The following is a 27,817-nucleotide window of genomic DNA, read 5'->3' as shown; positions in this document are numbered from 1 at the left end:
TGTGAAGCACTGGAGCTCACTTACAGGCCTCTGCATAGCCAGGCACCTGAATATACGACTAAAATGATATGTATGTATCACGTATCATGTATTACGGTCCTCAGCAGGACCGTAAAGTCAGCTGACCAGGGTCTATTGGTCATTCCTCGGACCCAGGTTTTATTACCAAAGGTGACAGACAGAACCTTTCAGTCTGCAGTTCCCATACTCTGCAATAACCTTCGTCAGGTCCTGAGAGCTGCAGTGTCTGGGCCTATGATTTAAGAACCACTTAAAAACATTACTGTCAAAACAAGCTTCTGGGGAATAATGTCCATGAGCTTCTCCTCGATGTGTGAAATCATGTGTCTGCTGTTTTATTTCCTCATTGTAAAGTTTATGTTCTTAATCATTTAAGTTTTACTTGGTTTTTTATTTTATTTTATTAAATACATTTTTATTGACTTTTGAAAATGTACTGGGTTTTTACTTCTGTTGAAGGTAAAGCACTTTGTGAGTTCTCTCTGTCAGAAGTGATATTACAAATAAATGTAAATGTATGTTACGTACTTACTTCAGCTTCCTGTCTCATACTCTCCTACTGTATATCTAAATCCTATATTAAAATTGCTTAACCCATTTTGGGCGGGAACCCCTTTTGGTGTTTTAAGCATTATGCACCGAGTGCCGCGCTACGAGCTTGTAGGTCTGCTATTTTTCTTAAATCGTGAAAATGTGGCTCAAATGTTGGAATATATTCTTTCAGAGCGAACGTTTTTAACTCAAATCTTTGCTTCTGGGAGGTCCCTGGAACAACATATTTTCAGATGGGGGTCGGTGGCCAAATACAGATAATTCTGGGGGTTCTTGACATTGGAATATTGAGCACCACTGATATAGAAACATAGGTATTTCAAAAAACTGTCATGATTTAGAAAGACATTTGTAGAATCGTTCCCAGGTCAAAATGGGTTGAGACTGAGAGAGGACGGGTGGGCGGGGGGACCATGTCCTTACACCATAGAGTATATAAAAGGATAGAGACTGAACTGGCGCGAAGCTCCGCCCCCCCAGCTATTCATGTCAGTGGAAGTTGCTCAGTGGCGTTTTGAAGCACCCGGAAGACTGCCGGAAGTCCCTCCTCCGGACCTCAAATTTGAGGTCCGGGGTGACGTTGGAGTGATGGTCCTACGTCACGACACAATGTTAAAGCCCAGCTGCACGGGGTTTCCCGGTCATGAATCCACGGGTCCACCTGTAGTCCCTCCTCCTACCACTAGGGCCCAGAGCTTCAACGTTGAATAGCCTCACTGGCCCCTTGCCTTACACTCATGCCACCATGCCAGTTGTCCAGAACCGCCAATCCAACCAACATGCCCATATACGAGCATCAATTGAAAATGTCAAGGTAAAGAAGTTGGACATATAGGGTGCAATGTGCAAGGCTAGCTATTAAAGTACCCTTCAAATCGTGGTGAGTACTTGATGAACTGACAAGTCGCCTGCCAATTTTTCTAAAACTTCTAGCTATTGATCATTTACAACAGTGAATGTCAGTGATTGATCATTAGTTTGACCTCTTAATCCCAGGGGGGTAAAGGGGGTACATCCGCGTTGGAGTTGGAACCGGAGACCAATTGGGTCTCCATTGACCCGCTGAGCGCTGTTCAGAGGTGGACAGCCGCTGCCCCCGCCGGCGGGGGCAATGCGGCTCAAGAGGTTTTAAGCGGGTTAAAAAATGATTCCCCTTGTGTGTACATTTGAACTAATCAATCAACATTAAATAAAAAATGTCCTGTGAGGAAATGTCTCAAATGGTTTGAATTTGGTGAGAAAGATTTATATGGAGAATAGGCAAGACACAACTAATTTGCATAATTTCTTTCTGGGGCAGACAGCTCTAGGAACATATAAGTACATTATTCCGTCTTACAGGTGACCTTGTCACAAAAGTATGACTGCTAACGTTTCCGCCAGCAGTTTATGTGCACTTCATTTTGAGCGGTATCTACTTGTAGCTGACACTGCTTTGTCATTAGTCCATTTAGGCCTGACCTCGAAATAAAAAAAAAGTCTTCTGACTGAAAGAATATATATTCAAAGATTTGTGCCGCATTTTCACGATTTTTCAAAAATAGCAGACCTACAAGCTCATAGCGCGCCACTCGGTGGCGCGCTATGAGCTTGTAGATCTGCTATTTTTCAATAGCAAAATTATAACATAATGTTTAAAACACTAAAAGGGGTTCCCGCCCAAAATAGGTTAGTTTTGAATGATGTCCTCTTCGTCTCAGTTTGGACGGAAGCCTGTCTCTCGAAATGATGTGTTCGACCCAGTGACTGATCGTATTACAGGTCGGTGAGAGAGATTTGACAACGATAAAATGAAGATAGATGACTGCCCGTGGCAGATTATTTGCACCATTTGTTATTATAAATGTACTGTGGTGCAGTCCCGCCAGGCGGCATGCCTGCCTCAGGGCATGCTTATATTTGTAAATGTTCTATTGTTGTGTTGTTTTGCCTATCGGAGTGCATTGGAGGGATTTATATAATGTAATTGGTTCATGTTCATGTAATCATTTATTTCATGGTATGTGATTTGGGCTGATGGCGACGCCGTGACTGAGAGGAGTATTCATGTGAGCATGTATTTATAACCACCCCCAACAAATGAAATGACATGCTTATTGAGCCCACAATTTGTTACAGTATTAACATCCCTTGACATAATTAATTTCCCTTAAAGATACAATGTACTGTAATATACTATGTGTAATCCCTCTCAATCGTCATCCACTAGAAGTGTGTGGCAGTGTCTGTATCCTCATAACTGTCCTCCGTGCATCAACCTTTGGGCAGTATGCACAAAATAATATTGGTTCTTGAGCAGTTCTTGAGCAGTTCTTTGGGGTGTTTGGGGCGCTATAGAGCATTGCAGTGGGTGTGATTTTCTGGACCCACTGAAAAATCGGCCATTCATTTTTCCCATAGAGATTTACAAAAATCGAATTTCACCCACTTCTTTACCTTGTAAACCTGTGATGTGACAATAAAACTGATTCTGATTCTGATTCTGATTCTGATTATTTTAAGCCTACAATCAAGCCATCAAGGATCCTGATAAGTCATGACCATAAAACCTTGCTTTATGGTGTCGCCCACTCACTGTTAACAGTTTTTGTATTGAGTTGTACTTGAAATGTACTGTAATTCTGCAAACTGTTAATAAATCAATCAATCAATCAATCGAGGGTAGCTACTGGGACGTAAGTCGGGATTTGATCAACCCCGGCTGGGTCGCCTGAGTGAGGGGTATGATGTTGGAAGACCCGAAACCCTGTTGACCTCATAGGAAACATCCCTGAGGATACGTCCCAGGTGCATCCATGTGATGTATTTTTTAGTTATAGACTTGCTGGCCCCAAACTAACACATTTTGTTATCGTTGGATAGGATTCCATTCTCCATTTATGTAGACTTCTTGTGAATTAAAGGAGCATTCAGTGATTTGGGTGATTTGGGAAAAAAAACAGTCCACCCGGTAACAAGATGTGCACATGCACACGCCCTACAGTGGGGGAAGTACAACAGACCAACAGCACGTGCACCAATGCCAGCCACACTCGATCATGATTGGAGGAAGGCACCTCTCATCCTGATTGGATGAAAGCTTTGCCACCCAAAGCCCAAACCGAAACTAGGGTTTTTTGACCCCAGAGGCTCACTGGGGACAGGGAGGAACTCCTTATATGGTCAGCACACTTTATAGTAGGGAGGATTATCCAAAAAAAATAAGTGATAGTTGAATTAAGTGAAATCACTGAATGTACCTTTATTAAGTAATGCAGATGTTTTAACAATGATTTAACTCTTGAGAGTTACGGGTCCGTGTGGTTTCATTTTACACTCTCAAAAGTTAAAGAACTATAAGGGTCCATTTGGTTACAAACTCTCCATCATTTAGCTGGGGACAAAGAACCCGTTAAGCCCCTGGCCTGTACATGGCTCTATTCAGCTATAGAGGGTATGCGCATGCATAAAGTGAATGGCAAATCAAGTGGCAAATCGAGTGGCAAAGTGACTTGGCAAAGTAAATGTAATCGTTTATCGTCGTTTATCATTTAATGCAATCAGATTGACTTTTCTGTTTGGATGTCTGGGCTGTCAAGGCCAGAAAGGTAGCTTTTTGCCACTCAGTAGGCGTTCCCGCATAACTTCCAGGTATGATGATGATGTCACGCGCATACCCTCAATAGTTTCCCCTACGATTTCAGGCCAAAGAAGCTATTTTAGTGCATTTTAGCACCATTTCTGTTTAGATTAGGTGTGTGCTGTTGGTGTTGTTGAAGAGGGGCAAATTGTGAAAGTTGTGCTTACAAACTGCAAGTGACAAATTGTACTTAGTTATACAGTACCTCTAAAGACAACCCCTGCACTCATCCTTTAAAGACAACCCCTGCACTCATCCTTTAAAGACAACCCCTGCACTCATCCTTAGTTATACAGTACCTCTAAAGACAACCCCTGCACTCATCCTTTAAAGACAACCCCTGCACTCATCCTTTAAAGACAACCCCTGCACTCATCCTTAGTTATACAGTACCTCTAAAGACAACCCCTGCACTCATCCTTTAAAGACAACCCCTGCACTCATCCTTTAAAGACAACCCCTGCACTCATCCTTAGTTATACAGTACCTCTAAAGACAACCCCTGCACTCATCCTTAGTTATACAGTACCTCTAAAGACAACCCCTGCACTCATCCTTAGTTATACAGTACCTCTAAAGACAACCCCTGCACTCATCCTTAGTTATACAGTACCTCTAAAGACAACCCCTGCACTCATCCTTAGTTATACAGTACCTCTAAAGACAACCCCTGCACTCATCCTTTAAAGACAACCCCTGCACTCATCCTTTAAAGACAACCCCTGCACTCATCCTTAGTTATACAGTACCTCTAAAGACAACCCCTGCACTCATCCTTTAAAGACAACCCCTGCACTCATCCTTTAAAGACAACCCCTGCACTCATCCTTAGTTATACAGTACCTCTAAAGACAACCCCTGCACTCATCCTTAGTTATACAGTACCTCTAAAGACAACCCCTGCACTCATCCTTAGTTATACAGTACCTCTAAAGACAACCCCTGCACTCATCCTTAGTTATACAGTACCTCTAAAGACAACCCCTGCACTCATCCTTAGTTATACAGTACCTCTAAAGACAACCCCTGCACTCATCCTTAGTTATACAGTACCTTTAAAGACAACCCCTGCACTCATCCTTAGTTATACAGTACCTCTAAAGACAACCCCTGCACTCATCCTTAGTTATACAGTACCTCTAAAGACAACCCCTGCACTCATCCTTAGTTATACAGTACCTCTAAAGACAACCCCTGCACTCATCCTTAGTTATACAGTACCTCTAAAGACAACCCCTGCACTCATCCTTAGTTATACAGCACCTTTAAAGACAACCCCTGCACTCATCCTTAGTTATACAGTACCTTTAAAGACAACCCCTGCACTCATCCTTAGTTATACAGTACCTCTAAAGACAACCCCTGCACTCATCCTTAGTTATACAGCACCTTTAAAGACAACCCCTGCACTCATCCTTAGTTATACAGCACCTTTAAAGACAACCCCTGCACTCATCCTTAGTTATACAGTACCTTTAAAGACAACCCCTGCACTCATCCTTAGTTATACAGTACCTTTAAAGACAACCCCTGCACTCATCCTTAGTTATACAGTACCTTTAAAGACAACCCCTGCACTCATCCTTAGTTATACAGTACCTTTAAAGACAACCCCTGCACTCATCCTTAGTTATACAGTACCTTTAAAGACAACCCCTGCACTCATCCTTAGTTATACAGTACCTTTAAAGACAACCCCTGCACTCATCCTTAGTTATACAGTACCTTTAAAGACAACCCCTGCACTCATCCTTAGTTATACAGTACCTTTAAAGACAACCCCTGCACTCATCCTTAGTTATACAGTACCTTTAAAGACAACCCCTGCACTCATCCTTAGTTATACAGTACCTCTAAAGACAACCCCTGCACTCATCCTTAGTTATACAGCACCTTTAAAGACAACCCCTGCACTCATCCTTAGTTATACAGCACCTTTAAAGACAACCCCTGCACTCATCCTTAGTTATACAGTACCTTTAAAGACAACCCCTGCACTCATCCTTAGTTATACAGCACCTTTAAAGACAACCCCTGCACTCATCCTTAGTTATACAGCACCTTTAAAGACAACCCCTGCACTCATCCTTAGTTATACAGTACCTTTAAAGACAACCCCTGCACTCATCCTTAGTTATACAGTACCTTTAAAGACAACCCCTGCACTCATCCTTAGTTATACAGTACCTTTAAAGACAACCCCTGCACTCATCCTTAGTTATACAGCACCTTTAAAGACAACCCCTGCACTCATCCTTAGTTATACAGTACCTTTAAAGACAACCCCTGCACTCATCCTTAGTTATACAGTACCTTTAAAGACAACCCCTGCACTCATCCTTAGTTATACAGTACCTTTAAAGACAACCCCTGCACTCATCCTTAGTTATACAGTACCTTTAAAGACAACCCCTGCACTCATCCTTAGTTATACAGTACCTTTAAAGACAACCCCTGCACTCATCCTTAGTTATACAGTACCTTTAAAGACAACCCCTGCACTCATCCTTAGTTATACAGCACCTTTAAAGACAACCCCTGCACTCATCCTTAGTTATACAGTACCTTTAAAGACAACCCCTGCACTCATCCTTAGTTATACAGTACCTTTAAAGACAACCCCTGCACTCATCCTTAGTTATACAGTACCTTTAAAGACAACCCCTGCACTCATCCTTAGTTATACAGTACCTTTAAAGACAACCCCTGCACTCATCCTTAGTTATACAGTACCTTTAAAGACAACCCCTGCACTCATCCTTAGTTATACAGTACCTTTAAAGACAACCCCTGCACTCATCCTTAGTTATACAGTACCTTTAAAGACAACCCCTGCACTCATCCTTAGTTATACAGTACCTTTAAAGACAACCCCTGCACTCATCCTTAGTTATACAGTACCTTTAAAGACAACCCCTGCACTCATCCTTAGTTATACAGTACCTTTAAAGACAACCCCTGCACTCATCCTTAGTTATACAGTACCTTTAAAGACAACCCCTGCACTCATCCTTAGTTATACAGTACCTTTAAAGACAACCCCTGCACTCATCCTTAGTTATACAGTACCTTTAAAGACAACCCCTGCACTCATCCTTAGTTATACAGTACCTTTAAAGACAACCCCTGCACTCATCCTTAGTTATACAGTACCTTTAAAGACAACCCCTGCACTCATCCTTAGTTATACAGTACCTTTAAAGACAACCCCTGCACTCATCCTTTAAAGACAACCCCTGCACTCATCCTTAGTTATACAGTACCTTTAAAGACAACCCCTGCACTCATCCTTTAAAGACAACCCCTGCACTCATCCTTAGTTATACAGTACCTTTAAAGACAACCCCTGCACTCATCCTTAGTTATACAGTACCTTTAAAGACAACCCCTGCACTCATCCTTAGTTATACAGTACCTTTAAAGACAACCCCTGCACTCATCCTTAGTTATACAGTACCTTTAAAGACAACCCCTGCACTCATCCTTTAAAGACAACCCCTGCACTCATCCTTTAATTACAACCCCTGCACTCATCCTTAGTTATACAGCACCTTTAAAGACAACCCCTGCACTCATCCTTAGTTATACAGCACCTTTAAAGACAACCCCTGCACTCATCCGTGGCACGACAAGACAAATTCTGGGCGAACTCTGTGAGCCGTACATTGCCCGAAGACTCGGCTTTTCCATTCACGGATTTGCTATGAATGGAAATATCTGTTCAATGGATATTTCTATCCATCGCCAAAACCATTGAGGAGGGACAGCTCATTGTGCATCGTACAATGCGTGAATGAATGTATAGAATGTATAGTATTGCCATCGTTTTCTGTATTTATATTGAATATTAGTACAAGCATTCCTTTGTCCCTCTGTCAATCACACTCCTTAAAGGTATATTCAGTGATTTGACTTAATCTAAATATCACTTATTTTTTCTTTTTTTCTGGATAATCCTCCCTACTATAGAGTGTGCTGACCATATAAGGAGTTCCTCCCTGTCCCCAGTGAGCCCCTGGGGTCAAAAAACCCTAGTTTCAGTTTTGGTGGCGGGTGGCAAAGCCTTCATCCAATCAGGATGAGAGAGGCCTTCCTCCAATCATGATCGAGTGGGGGCGGGCCTTGGTGCACATGCTGTTGGCCTGTTGCACTTCCCCCCACTGTAGAGCGTGCATGTGCACATTTTGTTATACCGGGGCGGACTGGGTGGTTTTCCAAATCACTCAAATCACTGAATGCTCCTTTAACGGAGTCCTTGCAGAGGGCAGACAGGGTAGGGGTCGAAGGTGATGAGGTGAGGCACAAATCTTTGTATATATATTCTTTCAGAGCGAACGTTTTTTTTTATTTTGACGTCAGGCCTAAATGGGTTCGTTTTGTGCACTTCCATTACTAACGGTCAGAGCTAGCCAATGCCCTTGTCTCACTACCTTACGGGTCAATTTACACTTCCGATGTTGTACTTTGTCGCTGTGCAGTGTGCACCACTGGTCCACTGACCTGTGGTGTTGAAGCCAAACAGCAGGGGGCAGGATACAGCAAACGCCAGGACCCACACTGTGGCAATCATTACAGTTACCCGCTTCCTGGAGCTCTGGGCTCTGTTGTACAGGACAGGCATCACCACCGCTGTGTACCTGTGTGCACGCACACGCACGCACGCACGCACGCACGCACGCACGCACGCACGCACACACGCACACACACACACGGGGGAGAGAGAGAGAGAGAGAGAGGACATACACAGCATTAAAATAATACTGACAAAGGGCTTGTGGAAGACATCTAAATTAAGCAAAGTAAGTGCTGACATCATTGAAAAGGAGTATTAAATAATTAGAGAAAAAGAGATATAAAGTAAGAAGGAGAGACCAAGAGACAGAGACGCACGCACGCACGCACGCACGCACGCACGCACGCACGCACACACACGTCACACACACACACACACACACACACACACACACACACACACACACACGCACACACACACACACACACACACACACACACACACACACACACACACACAGAGAGAATTCAATTGTTAAACGAGGAGTGTGATTGGGATGTCATGATAAATGGGAATAATCAGCAAAGTAGCAGCTGGTTTGCCTTTTTCAACAACCATGTGTATGACACGAATTCATAATGAGCCTGGGCAAAGGGTTCAGAACATGTAGCCATTATGTTATAGAGTCTATAATATAGACGACTGCCATGGATGCTTTCAGAGTCATTATTCTATTTTCAGGGCAAAACACATGCAGGGTGAAGACAGAGGTACAACAGCAGACAAACAACCCTGTCAGGGCAGTACCGCAGTTATGAAACACAGGACAAATACAAAAAAGGATACAGCTAGGAATACAAATAAACTAATACATTAATAATAATAATAATAATAATAATAATAATAATAATAATAATAATAATAATAATAATAATAAAAGGCTAGATAAAAAACGCACGTGAACTAATTGAATTACTCTTAAAGACAACCCCTGCACTCATCCGTATCACGACAAGGCAAATTCTGGGCGAACTCTGTGACCCGTACATTGCCCGAGGACTCGGCGCTTATTCCTATGATGATTACCATAAGCAACAACACGTCTTCGTATTGATCACATGCAGCACGGGGACTCCAAGGCCTCCAAGGATTGATTAATTTGTCTTCTCTGTCTGACATGGAAGCACGGATTTGCTATGAATGGAAATATGTGTTCAATGGATATTTCTATCCATCGCCAAAACCATTGAGGAGGGACAGCTCATTGTGCATCGTACAATGCGTGAATGCGTGAATGAATGTATAGAATGTATATATTATACCATCGTTTTCTGTATTTATATTGAATATTAGTACAAGCATTCCTATTTGTTCCTGTCAATCACACTCCTTAACGGAGTCCTTGCAGAGGGCAGACAGGGTAGGGGTTGAAGGTGATGAGGTGATGTTCTTCCTCTTTTGCACTAGGTATGTTTTTTTTTATATTAGTTTTTATTAGGTTTTTTATAGACATGACATACAGGACATACATAACAATGACACATACACCAGACTAGACAATGTATAAAACGAGTGGCAAACCTATCGTGATGAGATAACGGGCTATGAACACAACAATCATAAGACATCAACAAGAGTACAGCAGCAGGGCATACAGAACATAATCAACAAGAGAGCACAGCAGCAGGGCAAACAGGCCAGCGGTTACACAGCAGAGTCAAGGTGAGTTGTAATAGGGCCCCATATATATTCAAATGTTGCGATGCTATCTTGGCCGTTGCATCGCAACCTCTCCAAATGTATCAATGATATAAATTCATTGAGCCATTTAGAGAAACAGGGCACAATGGGTGTCTTCCATTCAGTTAATATAATTCGTTTAGCTACTAATGTACAGAGCATCAGCGTCTGCTGTGTAGTGTATGGCAGCGCGAGGGAGGCATCAGAGCAGCCGAAGAGGGCAGCTAGAACATCAGGAACAATGTTAATACGGTATACTCTTGAGTACCATGCAAAAATATTTTTCCAAAAAAAAAAAATCTTTGGACAGGACCAGAATGTGTGGCCCAGAGTGCCCTTGGAGATGTTGCATCTACCACATATGTCAGAAACAGCTGAGTACATTTTGTTCATTTTGACTTTTGAGTAATGTAGTCTATGGATGACTTTAAACTGGATGAGTTGTAATCTAGAATTGACTGAACCAGAATGGATCCTCCTTAACCCCTCGCTCCATATCTCATCTGACAGCTCCAGGCCAATATCCTCCTCCCAGGCAGCCTTTATATGGTTTGTTGTTGCACTAGGTATGTTGGTGTGTGGTTTTTTAATGTTGTACGGGCAGTGGCGTGCACAGTGGCGTGCACAGATTTGGCATTGTGCCCTTTGAAAAAAAAAGCTTCTAATATATTATTTAGGCCCCACAATCTGCAGAGACACAATAAAGTGAACTGTGGTCCGTGAACTCTTCAGCAAAAAGTTAGACTAAGTCTGCACACCGTTTTGAAAGCTCCCCAAAAACTTTATTTACCAAGGCGGGGTAAAAAAACACACCGTTTCGGCCTCTGTGGCCTTCGTCAGGCATATTGAATAGCAACGCATATAGTACAGGTATATATAGAGGTATAGGTGGGCAGACACAAATCAATGACCGTGAACTCTTCAGCACATGCAATCTTGCAAAGTACATGTGCACAAAAAGAGGCATACAGTACATTATTTTTACACTTATGAAGAACAGCACACACACATCACATACATACGTGCACGTCCACGCGCGCGCACACACACACACACACACACACACACACACACACACACACACACACACACACACACACACACACACACACACACACACGCACACACACACACACACACTGTGTGTAATACAGTATACTGTCTTGTTTGCATTACTGCATTAATTATCTTAATTAAGGTTTTAGAGGTCATGATGCCTGCTCAGAGACCCTGGGGAGACGCATTAAATATGAAATATAACATGAAAAGGAAAATGAGTAGATACTGGATGTACTGCATACATAGTAGTATCAAGATTAAACATGCTAACTAATGCACAGCACCCGGGATTACTAAAATACCAGATTAAACATGCTAACTAATGCACAGCACCCGGGATTACTAAAATACCAGATTAAACATGCTAACTAATGCACAGCACCCGGGATTACTAAAATACCAGATTAAACATGCTAACTAATGCAGCACCCGGGATTACTAAAATACCAGATTAAACATGCTAACTAATGCAGCACCCGGGATTACTAAAATACCAGATTAAACATGCTAACTAATGCACAGCACCCGGGATTACTAAAATACCAGATTAAACATGCTAACTAATGCACAGCACCCGGCATTACTAATATACCATGTGGACAGTGGAGTATAGTTAATATGCCATAAGGTAGTCACGCAATGTATACACCATAGAGTATATAAAAGGATAGAGATTGAACTGGCGCGAAGCTCCGCCCCCCCAGCTATTCATGTCAGTGGAAGTTGCTCAGTGGCGTTTTGAAGCACCCGGAAGACTGCCGGAAGTACCGTCTCAGAACGTCTACTTCCGCATTTGACCACCAAATTTTGGTGGTCAAATGCGGAAGTGCAACCGAGCGCTCAATGTTAAAGCCCAGCTGCACGGGGTTTCCCAGTCATGAATCCACGGGTCCGCCTGTAGTCCCTCCTCCTATCACTAGGGCCGAGCGCCTCAACGTTGAATAGCCTCACTGGCCCCTTGGTATACACCCTATGCAGTGGTGGAAAGTAACTAAGTACTTTTACTTAAGTACTGTACTTAAGCACAATTTTGAGGTATTTGTACTTTACTTGAGCATTTCAAATTTCCAGTACTTTTACTTCTACTCCTACTTCTACTAGAGCCAAAATGTTTACTTTTACTCCACTACAATTATTTGAAAACTTTATAGTTACTAGTTACTTTGGCGATTTTAATTTTGATTAGCAAACATGCATTAACCACTTCACCCCTATACATTTCAGCCATTTGAAAATAGCCGATCTACAAGCTCACAATGCGTCGCAACGCGGCGCATTGTGAGCTAGTAGATCGGCTATTTTCAATAGATTTTGTACACATTTTGAACTTGTGAAATGGGACATTCTGCAATATGAATACTTTTACTTTTAGTACTTTAAGTACATTTTGACGCCGATACTTTTGTACTTTTGTACATTTTCAATTCCGTACTTTTACTTGTAACAAAGTAGTTCTAAATTGCAGTATTGGTACTTTTACTTAAGTAAAACAATTGAGTACTTTTTCCACCACTGACCCTATGCCACATGTCATGTGCAGCCATGCACTGTATGTTCTCTCCATGTCTCTCTGATTCGGATAGACAATTGCACAAGCAGTCAAGCACACACCTGTCAATAAGATTGAGAACTTAACACAGGGGAAGAGAAATGGCTTAGGCCCGAATCACACCTTCGCATCTAGCATACAACATTGATGCATGCTAGATGTATGAAAGGGTTTGTTTACATCTTGCCCCAATGCATTTCCAATGGAAGTCACATGGTTTGACACAACATTTGTGTTGTATGGCTTTCGGCTGTGTTTCGACTGCCCCCCACCCCCTCATACAACACAAATGTTGTGTCAAACCATGTGACTCCCATTGGAAATGCATTGTGAGCTTGCATCAGTCAATAAGTCTCATGCATCAGCTATACATCAATCTGTTGCGAAGGTGTGAGTCAGGCCTCAGACACATGAAAACTTCATACAGCAGGGGACACAAGCACTGGAAATGTCATGGGAGAATATGGTATAAATAGGGTATAACCAGAGGGACTTAAGACAGCCAAGAGAGAATTACTTATTCATTCCTTTGCCTACATAATGTAATGAAGAGGATTATTAATGTAGTTTAGATTGCTTTTCACCACTGAAGTTGCTTCACCAGAAGTTATTTTAATGTGCGTTTAACTTGATTCAGCTTTCTTGGGGACTCATTGGGCTGCTGGGGGTGATTGGCTGGGCAAGGAAAGCAGGACCAGCTGCTTCTGATTATTGGGATGAGGAAATTGGACTGCACCATGCGGTCAGGGGTTTATGACATGTATTACATCGCATTAAAGCCAACCCACACCCTTGCCCTTTTCAAAGCCTCCCTCAAAATCCACCTTTTCAGACTTGCATTCCCCGCCTAATTCTAATCCCCCTCTCTGCCTTTTAACTTTTAGTTTGTTTTGTTTTTTAGCCTTTTAACTAGTTTTCTCGAGAACCCCTTTTGGTGTTAGCATTATGTTATGCTTTAGCTATTGAAAAATAGCAGATCTACAAGCTCATAGCGCGCCACCGAGTGGCGCGCTACGAGCTTGTAGGTCTACTATTTTTTTTAAATGACTGACGACTGACATGGAAACATAGCTTTTTCAGAAAACTGTCAGGATGTAGAAGACATTTTTAGAATCTGATCTCAGGTCAAAATGGGTTTCGTTCTTCCTACCTAGAAAAGCTCTATTATAAATTGGATGTATTGTTATTATTATTTATTAGTTTGAAATTATTCGTTTTTTTGAATTTTTTATTTTGTGATGTTTCAGTTGCATAATTTAATTACTGTAGTTAATATTAGTGTTGTATTGGTTTGTAGTTATTGTTTCTTAAATGCTATCTCTTAGTGTATTCCCCTTTGTGTAACTTAAGAGTGGACTGTATGAACTATATGTTAGGTGGTGTTATATGCAGTTGAGTTCTGTTTAGTTTGTATAAGTTGCACCTCATTTGTTTTGGGCCTGACTTTTTGTTATTTGTCATTTTGATCATCAGGAAACATTTTATTTAAACAAATCCACATGTTTACGTGTCTCTCCAACTCGGCCCCTGACATATCTTGACCCATTTTGGGCGGGAACCCCTTTTGGTGTTAGCATTATGTTATGCTTTAGCTATTGAAAAATAGCAGATCTACAAGCTCGTAGCACGCCACCGAGTGGCGCGCTACGAGCTTGTAGGTCTGCTATTTTTGAAAAATCGAAGAACGACTGACATAGAAACATAGCTTTTTCAGAAAACTGTCAGGATGTAGAAGACATTTTTAGAATCTGATCTCAGGCCTAAATGGGTTAATTCGATTGTCATTTAGCTGCTTGAAGAGATGATTAACATTTGGGTCCAAGAACAGATGGTCGGATATTTATGAATTAGTCACTAATTAATATGTAAATATCCGACCATCAGTCCATCACTACTACTAGGCTGCCCTGACTAGCAAAAAATAACATTTATTTGGTGGAGGCTGTTCCAATTCTGACAAACAACAGCAGACTTTCATGAAACTTTGTGGGAGTAATCACTAGGTTGACTGTTAACAAAATTACACTTTATGAAACTTGGTTGGAAATGAATCATCATTAGGCTGTCCCGACTGCTAGACGAAATAAACCCACACTGATATTCATGAAACTCGGCTGAGGATATGCTGCCCCCACTAAGACCCCCCCCCCACACACACACACACACACACGCACACGCACGCACACGCACACGCACACGCACACGCACACGCACACGCACATGCACACACACAGAATATATACCCACTCACCTGTCAATGCTAATGGCGCACAGGTTGAGGATACTCGCGGTGCACATCATCACATCCAGCGTGACAAATATGTTACAGTAGAGCCGACCGAAGAGCCAGGCGCCACCAACTACCTGGACAGGAAGGATATACAGATGTTACAGTAGAGCCGACTGAAGAGCCAGGCGCCACCAACTACCTGGACAGGAGGACATACAGACATACAGACTGAAGAGCCAGGCGCCACCAACTACCTGGACAGGAGGAGATACAGACATACAGACTGAAGAGCCAGGCACCACCAACTACCTGGACAGGAGGAGATACAGACATACAGACTGAAGAGCCAGGCGCCACCAACTACCTGGACAGGAGGAGATACAGACATACAGACTGAAGAGCCAGGCACCACCAACTACCTGGACAGGAGGAGATACAGACATACAGACTGAAGAGCCAGGCGCCACCAACTACCTGGACAGGAGGAGATACAGACACACAGACTGAAGAGCCAGGCGCCACCAACTACCTGGACAGGAGGATATACAGACACATCAAACTGAAGAGCCATGCAGGCACCACCAACTACCTGACAGGAGGAGATACAGACATACAGACTGAAGAGCCAGGCACCACCAACTACCTGGACAGGAGGAGATACAGACACATCAAACCACACACACACAACTCCTCTCTCTCTCTCTCTCTCTCTCTCTCTCTCTCTCTCTCTCTCTCTCTCTCTCTTCTCTCTCTCTCTCTCTCTCTCTCTCTTTCTCTCTCTGTGAACCAACACACCAGCACATACAGAGGGAGGATCACTTGCGTGCCCGTGTGCCAAAATAATTCAAAGTGCGACTGTGCTCTCATGTTCTTCACATGACTGGTGCCACCTGCCACCTGCCCTCTGTATATTCCACAGTACACTCCCCTGAGTCCCCTTACTGTCCCACTTACTGTCACACACACACACACACACACGCAAACGCACACACACACACACACACGCGCGCACACACACGCACACGCGCACGCACGCACGCACACGCACACGCGCACACACACACACACACGCACACGCACACGCACACACACACACCTTTGTGATGTCTTGTTCAACTGGCATTCAGTGTGGGTGAACAGTGTGTGATTGTGTGACTGTGTGCGTGTGTGCGTGCATGCATGTGTGTACGCATATACACACAGTCAAAGAATATCTCTAGTGTATTTGCAATTCTGTACCATTGGTTCAACAAAAAAAAACGTTTGTTCTTAACTTCTTAATTAAGTTTCAATTCATTTTGCAAGTCACACTGTCCTAAAATGTCTTGTTTAATGAGTAGTCCATAGAAGACTGGAATACCAATAATGTTGTAAGTTGATTGTCTGGCTCAAATAAAAACAAATGTAATGAACTGACTTGCAGTTCAGGCTCACTTTGCACGTTGTCAACACTTTTTGGCCAATTCCAATTATTTCATGTAAATTAACAGTTTGATGTCGGAAACACGCTAAACCCGTCTTTTTTTCCCATTGTCTTTCAAACACAAACGATGTGACTATATTTTCAGGTGGATTTTCATGAATTGGAGTTACAATTGTGACGCCATGATTCTTCAAAGGTTAGGGTAAACACCGGCAGGGAACGGGAGTTATATTGATTTATGACGCAGTGAAGGTCCCTGCACACTGAACGCGTTTTTTCGGAAAACGTGTCCAGTGTGTGTTAGTCTGTCAGTATGTCTACAGCAGTTAGTCAGTAGGCCTACCATGAATCAGGGGCTGTTTTACGCCACACTTTTGATAAAAGAACAGGTGATAACTGTTATCAGTTCTAGGGCTGGTATGATAAAAGAACAGGTGATAACTGTTATCAGTTCTATAGGGCTGGTATGGTCACCAATCCGTCCGTGCTAGTTATATTGCCAGGGCGAGCAAGGAACCGAGGCCAAAGCAGTTTACGACAATTTAACGTGGTCAACCCTAGATGGCGTGAAATTCCATCATCAAACGACAAATGCACATAGGCCTAATATGGATTCAAATGCACATAATATGGAGATCAACCTGCACTGATTTCAAGTCAAATGCACATACTGTATATGGAGATCAACATGCAGATTGCACAAAATCAGATTGGACAAAATTACATTATACTGATTTCAGAAAAGTTACAGTGTCACTTTAATGTGTCAAATGTGGACCCAACCAAGCCTACTGAGAAACGTTGAGAAAGCCCTCACCTCCAAGTAGACAGCCCAAGGCATGACCAGTGAGGCCACCAGGAGGTCAGCCACCGCCAGGCTGACCACCAGGTAGTTGGTGGTGGTTTGCAGGGAGCGCTCCCTCAGCACGGCCAGACACACCAACACGTTCCCAAAGACGATGGCCAGGATGAGCAGAGAGTACAGCATGGCGTAGTAGTTCCGGTCCGTGTCCTCCTGACTCCCGGCCGCCTCCAGGCTCCCGTTCCCATCGTCTCCTGCGAGGCGGTCGGAGTCATTCCAGAGTCGCTCAGCGCTGCTTAACATCGCCATGTGGACGTCCCGCTGACATGGGAGATGAGACCTGTCGGAGAGGAGCAGAGAAGGATCTTTGACATGGGAGATGAGACCTGTCAGAGAGGAGCAGAGACATGGGAGATGAGACCTGTCAGAGAGGAGCAGAGACATGGGAGATGAGACCTGTCAGAGAGGAGCAGAGAAGACATGGGAGATGAGACCTGTCAGAGAGGAGCAGAGAAGACATGGGAGATGAGACCTGTCAGGGAGGAGCAGAGAAGACATGGGAGATGAGACCTGTCAGGGAGGAGCAGAGAAGACATGGGAGATGAGACCTGTCAGAGAGGAGCAGAGAAGACATGGGAGATGAGACCTGTCAGAGAGGAGCAGAGACATGGGAGAAGACATGGGAGATGAGACCTGTCAGGGAGGAGCAGAGAAGACATGGGAGATGAGACCTGTCAGAGAGGAGCAGAGAAGACATGGGAGATGAGACCTGTCAGGGAGGAGCAGAGAAGACATGGGAGATGAGACCTGTCAGAGAGGAGCAGAGAAGACATGGGAGATGAGACCTGTCAGAGAGGAGCAGAGACATGGGAGATGAGACCTGTCAGAGAGGAGCAGAGACATGGGAGATGAGACCTGTCAGAGAGGAGCAGAGAAGACATGGGAGATGAGACCTGTCAGAGAGGAGCAGAGAAGACATGGGAGATGAGACCTGTCAGAGAGGAGCAGAGACATGGGAGATGAGACCTGTCAGGGAGGAGCAGAGACATGGGAGATGAGACCTGTCAGAGAGGAGCAGAGAAGACATGGGAGATGAGACCTGTCAGAGAGGAGCAGAGAAGACATGGGAGATGAGACCTGTCAGAGAGGAGTAGAGACATGGGAGATGAGACCTGTCAGAGAGGAGCAGAGACATGGGAGATGAGACCTGTCAGAGAGGAGCAGAGAAGACATGGGAGACGAGACCTGTCAGAGAGGAGCAGAGACATGGGAGATGAGACCTGTCAGAGAGGAGCAGAGAAGACATGGGAGATGAGACCTGTCAGAGAGGAGCAGAGACATGGGAGATGAGACCTGTCATAGAGGAGCAGAGAAGACATGGGAGATGAGACCTGTCAGAGAGGAGCAGAGAAGACATGGGAGATGAGACCTGTCAGAGAGGAGCAGAGACATGGGAGATGAGACCTGTCAGAGAGGAGCAGAGAAGGATCATGCTTCTTCATTTCTCTTGTCAGCAGACAACCTAAGATAATTCATTATTTTTACAAGTGTGTTTCTGTGCTGTGACCTTTCCTAAAGCCAGATTTGTTATGCACCTTATTGTTCCGTAGAAACACATCCCAATTGATGAAAGATACATTTTTCTAAAACCTTGCCCAGAAAGGGCAGATTAGAAATAGGTTGATAATTACCCAACACAGACACACGTCTTCAGTGAGTCTGGAAAGACGCCTGATTGCAGAGAGCTGTTTACAATTTTTAGGATATCTCCAATCACACTGAGAAAGGTGGAGGAGGATGCATGCACACATGCACACATGCACACATGCACACATGCACACGCTCGCATGCACACTTTCTGAGATTAATGGCAGGACAGACATTTTAATGGGAAAGTAATGGCTCCTGAATATGAGAATCCCACTGGCTTAGAGGTCGAGTGAAATTAAATTAATTTCAGTTCATAAATAAAATAATCATATTATTAACTGCAGTCACTCCTTTTCGAACAGAGAACTTTCATAGAACATGAGCTCTTTTATTGTACGTATCATACTTTTTGCTAATTGTTAAATAAAGTGAATCAATCATTCAATTAATACTCATTCATGTTTAAGGCAGGTGATTTTGTCCTCATCTTCACAAAAAGTCGGTTACTGGGGTGTTGTTTGTCTTCTTATAAATAGCATCAGCACATTGGTCCCAGTAGAGTTTGTGATCTATGATAAGACAAAGACATTAGTGAATGCCACAGACGAATAACAGTCTAAGTCCACACTATTGATCCATAATGTATAAATGATAGATAAGGGTTCAGGACAACGAGGCCTTTTCGTGGAGGGGTCAGTCTGAAATTTGGACTTAGACTGTTTTTCGCATTTATACTGCAACACTAACGTCAACACTAACAGCAATATCCTCTAATACTAGAAGAGTAGGTGGTGGAGCATGACATTGAAAATCTAAAATCACCTTCAGTTTTTGATGTGCTCAATTTCAAATGTGAAGCCTCACACCATGAAATCCTTTAGAATTGGACCATGTTCGACTTGTCGCAGGGACATACTAGCATCATGTCCAGGTGGGTGTACTTGTACATCAAGCTACCTCAAGCTACAGAAACCGGAGATGGGCTCCTGCCCTATGGGCCTCCTGGCTTGGCAAGGCTTACATGTTCAAGTTCATCCATGCCTCAGTAGGCTGACCAAAGGTGGTGTCATCTGCAAACTGAATTAGGCCTATGTGGAGTCCAGGGTTTCAGTCAGTAAAGGTGACAGTACACTGCCCTGTGGTATAGAGGTAAAAATCTTCACGTGCATTACAAATCTGTTTACATTCGGCGCGAAAGAAACGAGTGTTGTGATTTGTCGCAAAAGGTAGTTTCCGGGGGAAATGCATACGACGGAAGTCCCACCCACTGTAGACACTCTCTGCATTAGGTCGTGACTCGTGACCAGGCTTCTCTCCTCAGAGATGAGGTAAGGCTAGGAACGAGGCCACATTTAACATGAGGCGTGCCATCAGAAGCAGACACGAGACCTGCTGTGAGGCACGAGCTAGGCGTAAGTAAGCCAAGAGAGTGGCTGTGCCAAGCAGTGCGAAATCCGCTTCTGCAGACTCAGCGCTGTTTGCCTCACCCTCACCCTAACCTCCCACAGGGCAGCACACCTAAACCTAACCCCAACCCTCTCCCGACCCTCAACGCACCTCGGACCAATGCTCCTTCGAACCAATGCTCCGTCGGACCATAGTATGCCTGCCTCCCGATTTGCATACCGATAAAGATGTGGAATCATGAATCATTCGTCCTCGTCAACATGAAACATGACATGACTGCCTCATTGTGTCATCGTCTGAGACAGGGGAATCCCGCCGCACGTTCAAATCCTGTCCCAACGGCCACTACATCTCAGAATCAACTATTATAATTAAATTATCAATCAATAATCTTCTAAATGTTTCAAAAATAGCTGATCTACAAGCTCACGTGTCAGGATTCAACATGCTGTGAGCTTGTAGATAAGCTATTTTCGAAAAGCCAATATAGGTCTTAAGTGGTTATAAATGATCAATAATGTATAGTCCAATATAAAATGATATAATGGTTCTGAAATCGGCATTCTGCAGCATGAGTAATTTTACAGTTGCACTTTAAGTATTTTGTTTGTACTTTGACCTAAGTAAGACTTTTACACTATATGGTATTTCTCAAGTCCAAAATCTTATATAGAAGGGAGTTCCAACCGCGCCTCTAGCCTATAGCAGGCCAGTCTGGTGCATCTCAGAAGCAGGACAGATAACATGCGAACAAGAAGGCACTGGAGCAGATGTGTAAGTTACATCTTCGTCAGGTCATGACCTGACGAAGATGTAACTTACACATCGAAACGTTGTCACTTTTTATTTGCACCCTGTTATAATAAACCAATAAGGGCCTAAGTCGTCTGAGCTGCTCCAGTGCCTTCTTGTTCGCATCCAAAATCTTATACTTCTTCCACTGCTGGCTATCAAACACTTGCTAAACCACCTCCCGAGAGAACTGTACGTGTTCACCATCTCAGCATCGACCATCTCTTGCTAGAATTAGAAATTGACCTTTATTGGAACCTTTACAGGAATGGCACTGGGATTTGGTTCAGAGTGGTGATAATGTCATTAATTTTGTTCGCTGAAGAGAAAGAAGCACATCGTCTTTTCTGGGCGAATGTCTGAATCATTTTGTCACTCTCATCTAAGTCACCCTGATGATTCTTTCTGCCAGCTGCTTGAAAAGCAAGCTGGGCTTATTATTATAACCTCTCGGGAAGGCTTCCGCGACCACATTCTCATTGGATGCCGTACTTAGGACCTTGCGTCTTGATTGGCTGCCTCGTCTCTACGCAACCACACTGCCAGAACCCATCGTCTAAACGGCACACACACACACACACACACACACACACACACACACACACACACACACACACACACACACACACGAAAGATAACGTAGTAGAGTAGAGCGCTGCTGATTGACTGTGCAGGAGTTATAAAACTACAACGAAGTACTTTTAAGTGTGATGTGTGTGTTCTTGACTTCTTGTTCTTACAGTTTTTCACGATTGTTAACACACGTTTTTCACAACCAGCATTCTCAAAACTACACACACACAAAACTGAAAACCTCACACACAAAATGCTAAACCCTGACTCCCCTTTTCCATGATCACTCTTTGCCATCAAATCTCTTAACTGTTCCCAAAATGGAACTCGTGTTTTCATTTGGTAGTTGGTACACACAGCCATATTTTCAAATGACACACACATACCATTCATTGAGTACAAACAACTAAGCATTGGCTACTACACACTACCAAGCATTTACAGCACAATGAAGTGAAAAATTGAAAACACAATCATACAAATGGAACACACATGAATGACAATGACTCTGGAGAATGAGCCATTTCTCCTTTTGTAAAATGACTCAGTTTAGGCCTACTTTTTCATAGTCAAACATAAAACAGCACACAAATATGCAGCTGAAAAAATGTTTCTTTCTTTTTTTTTTATACTATAACCCATTTTGACCTGAGATCGGATTCTAAAAATGTCTTCTACATCCTGACAGTTTTCTGAAAAAGCTATGTTTCTATGTCAGTCGTTCTTCGATTTTTCAAAAATATCAGACCTACAAGCTCGTAGCGCGCCACTCGGTGGCGTGCTATGAGCTTGTAGATCTGCTATTTTTCAATAGCTAAAGCATAACATAATGCTAACACCAAAAGGGGTTCCCGCCCAAAATGTTATAAACCAGCCTACTCAAAGCCGGCTCTGTGGGTTCCGTTCATATACCTTCTACCTCCAAGCTGAAAAGAACTCCTCAATAGGATTCAGGAAAGGAGAATAAGGTGGAAGGAATAGAACAGAAAAATGTTCTAATGATGCCATCAACGGTGTAGTGGCTGAGATTGGGTTGGACCCTCTGGCTCATGGTCAAACCATGATTGAGCACATGGTCAACCACAGTTGCCCGAATCTCATTAGATATGACCGTTGTCCTTCTTCTTTCTCCTCCTCCTCTTTCTCCTCCTCCTCTTCCTCTTCCTATCCCTCCTCCTCCTCCTTGTCCTCCTCTCCCTCCTCCTCCTTCTCTCTGTCCACCTACTCCTCTACCTCGTCCTCCTCTCACTCTTACCCCTCTCCTTCTCTGGTTGTCGATCTCTTCAAGGTTCTCCATTGTTCACCCAACAAAACAGAGGCTCTCAAGTCTCTTTTATGCTACAGTCCTGATTGCAAATTGCTCACATTCATTCATTCATTCTCATTGATCTGAATGTTTAGAGATTTGACTATTTGTGTGTTGTAGGTTGATGCTTTGAGATTTTATGTGAGAAGTGTGTGCAACAACTGAACATTGTGTGTAGTGTTTGGACAACAATATAATGTGTAATTGACATCAGAGTGTAAAGAAGGAAAGTCAGAGTCTAATGCAGATAAGGGAGTGTGATGTAGTGCAAATTGTGTAGTCAATGATTTGTAGTAATCTGGCAAGGAAACCACAAGGCGGAATCAAGAAGTACCCAAAATACTTCCCGCGATCATAATTTTAGGGTCTACCCAATAAAAGCATTGATGCAGCGTAGTTTAGCTTATTTTTGAAAAATAAATGTGAGTATTCCACATAGATCACATGATCACATGACATGGCCCTAAAAATATAAATATAAAAAAGGTCTTGCCCCCCTCTGTCTGTCTGTCTGTCTGTCTGTCTGTCTGTCTGTCTGTCTGTCTGTACTCTGGAGGGTTTACACATGTGACTCAGTGTGTTCTGGGAGACTAGAGCACATTAGCAACCACCTCCGCAAGTGGTGGCACGCACGTGCACACTGCACACACATACTGTACTGTACTTGCCATACTTTCAATGTGACAATGGCACCAGTTCTTGAGAAGCAGATATTGTAATAATAAGGGGAAGGGGTACAGTGTGGCTGTGCATCAGTGGATCTCAAAATGGGGTCTGGGGCCCCCAGGGGTCCTTGAGGTCTAAGGGGTCCCCAGCTAAAATCTAGCATCGAAATTGTTTTACCACTTTAACCTACTGTGTATATGTAGAATATAAAAAATAGCCATCTACACGCTCACAACTGTGATTCATTGGGAGAATGAGTTTGGAGATCTTTTTTGTTAATCGTGAAATATTTTTTAAACATCTTAACACATTTAAAAGGTTTGAGAAACATTGGTGTACATTGCATGATGGCTGGTTGTTTGTTTATGTGGAATTTGCTTCCTTTTTGCTTAGACCAAGTTTAAAATAAGAATTGAATTCACAGAATATCAATACGAAGCAACTCGAAAACATGTTATTGTTAACCCCCCCATGCAGAGTTAATAAGAATTGAATTCACAGAATATCAATACGAAGCAACTCGAAAACATGTTATCGTTAACCCCCCAGAGTTTCTTCCACTGCAGAAACAGGGCATTAGTGGGTCCAAATGGCAGGGAAAGGGGTTGAAACCCCCTCCGAGCTTTCTTCCACTGTCAGGACAGAAACAGTTGATAATTGGGACAATGGGACTGGAGTGGCATATGGGATATTCCATAGATGACCAGGACTTCAAGAGGAGATATCGGAGCCATGACAGCCATCACAACCAGGACTTCTAGGAGTGACTCCGGAACCCGCACAACCAGGACATCCCAATCAAACTAGCATGCTTCAGTAGTAACTAGTATCCCCTCCAACAGTTCACCAGACAGTGCATCACACAATTTCCCCCAAAAGTCGAGCCACATGAATATACAAGAAAGGTGGGCAATAGTCTGTACTTTTGACCGCAGACAGTAGCCTACTATTTTGGCAAATAAACATAGAACCTATACACATAGAAATACAAGACCTATAGACACTATACAATCAATAACACAAAAGGCTCATGTGATTGTGACTGTGACACAAATAAAGGGTTAAACGCCAGGTTGCTGTTTTCCTGTCTGTTTGTCTGTAAGAATTTTGCCAAGAATCTCAATTTCCAGTTCGACAACTTATGCTGCAGGATAGGATGTAATATAGCCTACAGGCTAATCAAGAATAGGCTCAATTTAGTCATCCAAATATCAGCCATAATTAAAGACACGTGGGATTAATTATTATTTTACCAAAAATATATCATTCTAGATTTTTAATATTATTAGTCTTTTCTACACATGCAGAACAATTAGGTGATAATAATGAAGTTCCATACCTGTTACTCTTATCCACTGAGGAATTCATGAGGTGCCATCGCAGCTATAGCAGGTGCGTTATGTATCCATTTATATTTCAAAGTTGTCCGGTTTCTGGCAAACAGACAGCGGAGGCGCGCTCATCCTCTGCGCGCACAGGGAAAGCGCACCGAATGCATGGATCGAGCAGCTCTGTAGGGTGTAGGCAACTCACTCTCCGCTGATTTCGTGAATTAGTCCTCTAGGAAAGTCATTTTCCTCGTTTATTTATGGATGTCGTTTACCTTTTCCTGTTGTTTGGAGCTGCGGTGGAGGGGCGCATGCATATTGGCTATGCTTCCCGTTGCGCGTTCGAAGAGTGAGTCTTTTGAAGAATGTAATACATTCAACAATGTATATATGTTGGGCTCGGTCGTCGCATGAAGGAGAAAAGTAAACTCCGTCTAACTCTTTAAGTTATTTAAACAAATAGATATTAGTTTCCACGGATGAGAGACAGCTGGCTGAGAGCATTTTCTGTTGGAACTGAATGAGCGCTCACTCAGCGCTGCGCTCCTCAAGTCACTCAGCGCTCACTCAGCGCTGCGCTCCTCAAGTCCGGATCCTTGTGAAAATGTAAAGAATAACATATAGGCTCCGTCCTACGTCACCGTTATGTTCTGTAATCCCATTTGGCTCCATATGTTATACCTGGCAATAAAAGCCTGACAGTAAAAACCTATGCCGATAAAGAGAACATACGATCACTGTGGCACGTCCTAAAATCCCTAAAATCGAATTCTAAGGCTACTCAAAACATCCCGACCAATCGTTATTTTTAAGTTTAAATGTGGCCCATTGGGAGTTGGCCTTGTTTAGGATATGAGGCCCATGGCCTGCAGCACAATGTTACCATAGTTGAAAAGCTACATACTGTATAGGGCTATATAGGCTGTTTATCTTTCAGAAATGAAAGCACTACCCCGGACCTCAAAGCAAAACAGTCCTTCGAATTCACAAAGCAGCAACAATGAGCAATGGGGAGGTGGTGAAATGTGTTCAATAACCTCACAGCATCCGACAAACAGCTTCAGCGAGCCATTTCTAAACGAGTAAACCATAATGATTTTGTGTCACTGTGTGTTAAATGCGATTATGCGAATACCTCCCGGCGTCCTTGAGGATAATAGGAAATGTGATCTGAGCTATTCCATTCTATAGCCTACAAAGAGCTGAATATACCTGGCAGCATGCAGGGCTATCAGTCCTGCAGAACTGAACTTAAGTTCAGATCATTTCAGTTTCAGATATTATGTGCATCGTTTTTTTTATGATTCACTTTTTATGATTCACATTCAAAAGTGAATCATAAAATGTGATATTATAAAAAAGTATAATAAAAGTATTAAAAAAAGTATAATAAAAAGTGAATAATAAAATATAAAATATGAGATTCACTTCTCAGTGAAAAGTGAATCATAAAATGTGATATTATTAAAAAATATATAAAAAAGTATAATAAAAAAGTTGAATCATTGTATAATTTCGTGTGCAATGCACTGCTGTAAATTGAGTCTCTCAATTCCAATTCCAGATGAAGGAAATGATGGGCTGCATATAGAACTCCTATATGTGTTGAAGATCAGTGGTGTGTAGCTTGGGACAAGGCACAAGAAAACCACTCTCATTATTTGAGAGTTAACGTATATGCATTTTAGTTCTGAGCCTTGTAGTCCAAGGCTGCCCATGAAGGGCCACTGGTATAGTCAAGGATCTCCATGGTCCTGGGCACTGCATGGTACCATTGACATGGTACCATTGACCTGGTACCATTGACCTGGTACCATTGACATGGTGCCATTGACCTGGTCTATCTGTCCATCTGTACAGAACAGATAGAATCACCTTTGCTTTATAAACTCACAATAGTCCACTACGCTGCTCTTCTTAAAGCATGCAAACTAACCACTCACTCACTCACTCACTCACTCACTCACTCACTCACACACACACACACACACACACACACACACACACACACACACACACACACACACACACACACACACACACACACACACACACACACACACACACACACACACACACACACACACACACACACACACACACAATTTGTCATTTGACAGGCTTGAAGAGATGTAATTTGTCACAAAACAGATTTTCTAAATAAACAAAAAAAAGGTTTAATCTTGTTATTTCAGTTATTTGCAAGTGAGAACCTGCAATTTCTTAATGAATTAGATAGGACGTCTGTATCTTCATTGCATTACATGCATGTTCTCAGAGGATCATAGAACTTTCTCAAAAACATAGAGGAAAACGTGACAGAAAAAGACTCGCTCACTGTATAAAAAATGAAGGAAAACTCCTTAGACTGAGCTCATAAAGTGCTCTGTGCTCAAAGTGCAATTAAAAGTATCAAACATTTCGGTCGTGAGCGAGTCTTTTTCTGTCAGGTTTTCCTCAGATGATCGCTGAATGAAGGATGCGACCTTGGGCTGACCCCTTACGCTATTGGCATGTTGTTTAGTGCAGTTATCCTAATGCTGGAGTAAATGTCAGCAGTGGAGGACAGCCCTGAGATGACCCCAAC

General features: G+C 42.9%; 1 protein-coding gene across 1 annotated transcript in view; it reads right to left on the bottom strand.

Moving 5' to 3' along the window:
• drd3 (dopamine receptor D3) overlaps positions 1 to 17,817 on the bottom strand; it is a gene marked incomplete at both ends in the record, with an annotated part of 38,638 nt that extends 20,821 nt beyond the window's left edge. Inside the window, 3 exons of the mRNA XM_079489285.1 lie at positions 8,693 to 8,829; positions 15,305 to 15,417; positions 17,524 to 17,817. Of these exons, the coding sequence (XP_079345411.1) occupies positions 8,693 to 8,829; positions 15,305 to 15,417; positions 17,524 to 17,817 (544 nt within the window). The remainder of the gene's footprint in view (positions 1 to 8,692; positions 8,830 to 15,304; positions 15,418 to 17,523) is intronic.
• Between the last annotated feature and the right edge of the window lie 10,000 nt (positions 17,818 to 27,817).

The sequence above is a fragment of the Electrona antarctica genome (genome assembly GCF_951216825.1).
Source record: "Electrona antarctica genome assembly, chromosome: 20".
Lineage (NCBI taxonomy): Eukaryota > Metazoa > Chordata > Actinopteri > Myctophiformes > Myctophidae > Electrona > Electrona antarctica.
The sequence above is the reverse complement of the archived record's forward strand: the minus strand, read 5'-3'. Positions and strand labels throughout refer to the sequence as shown.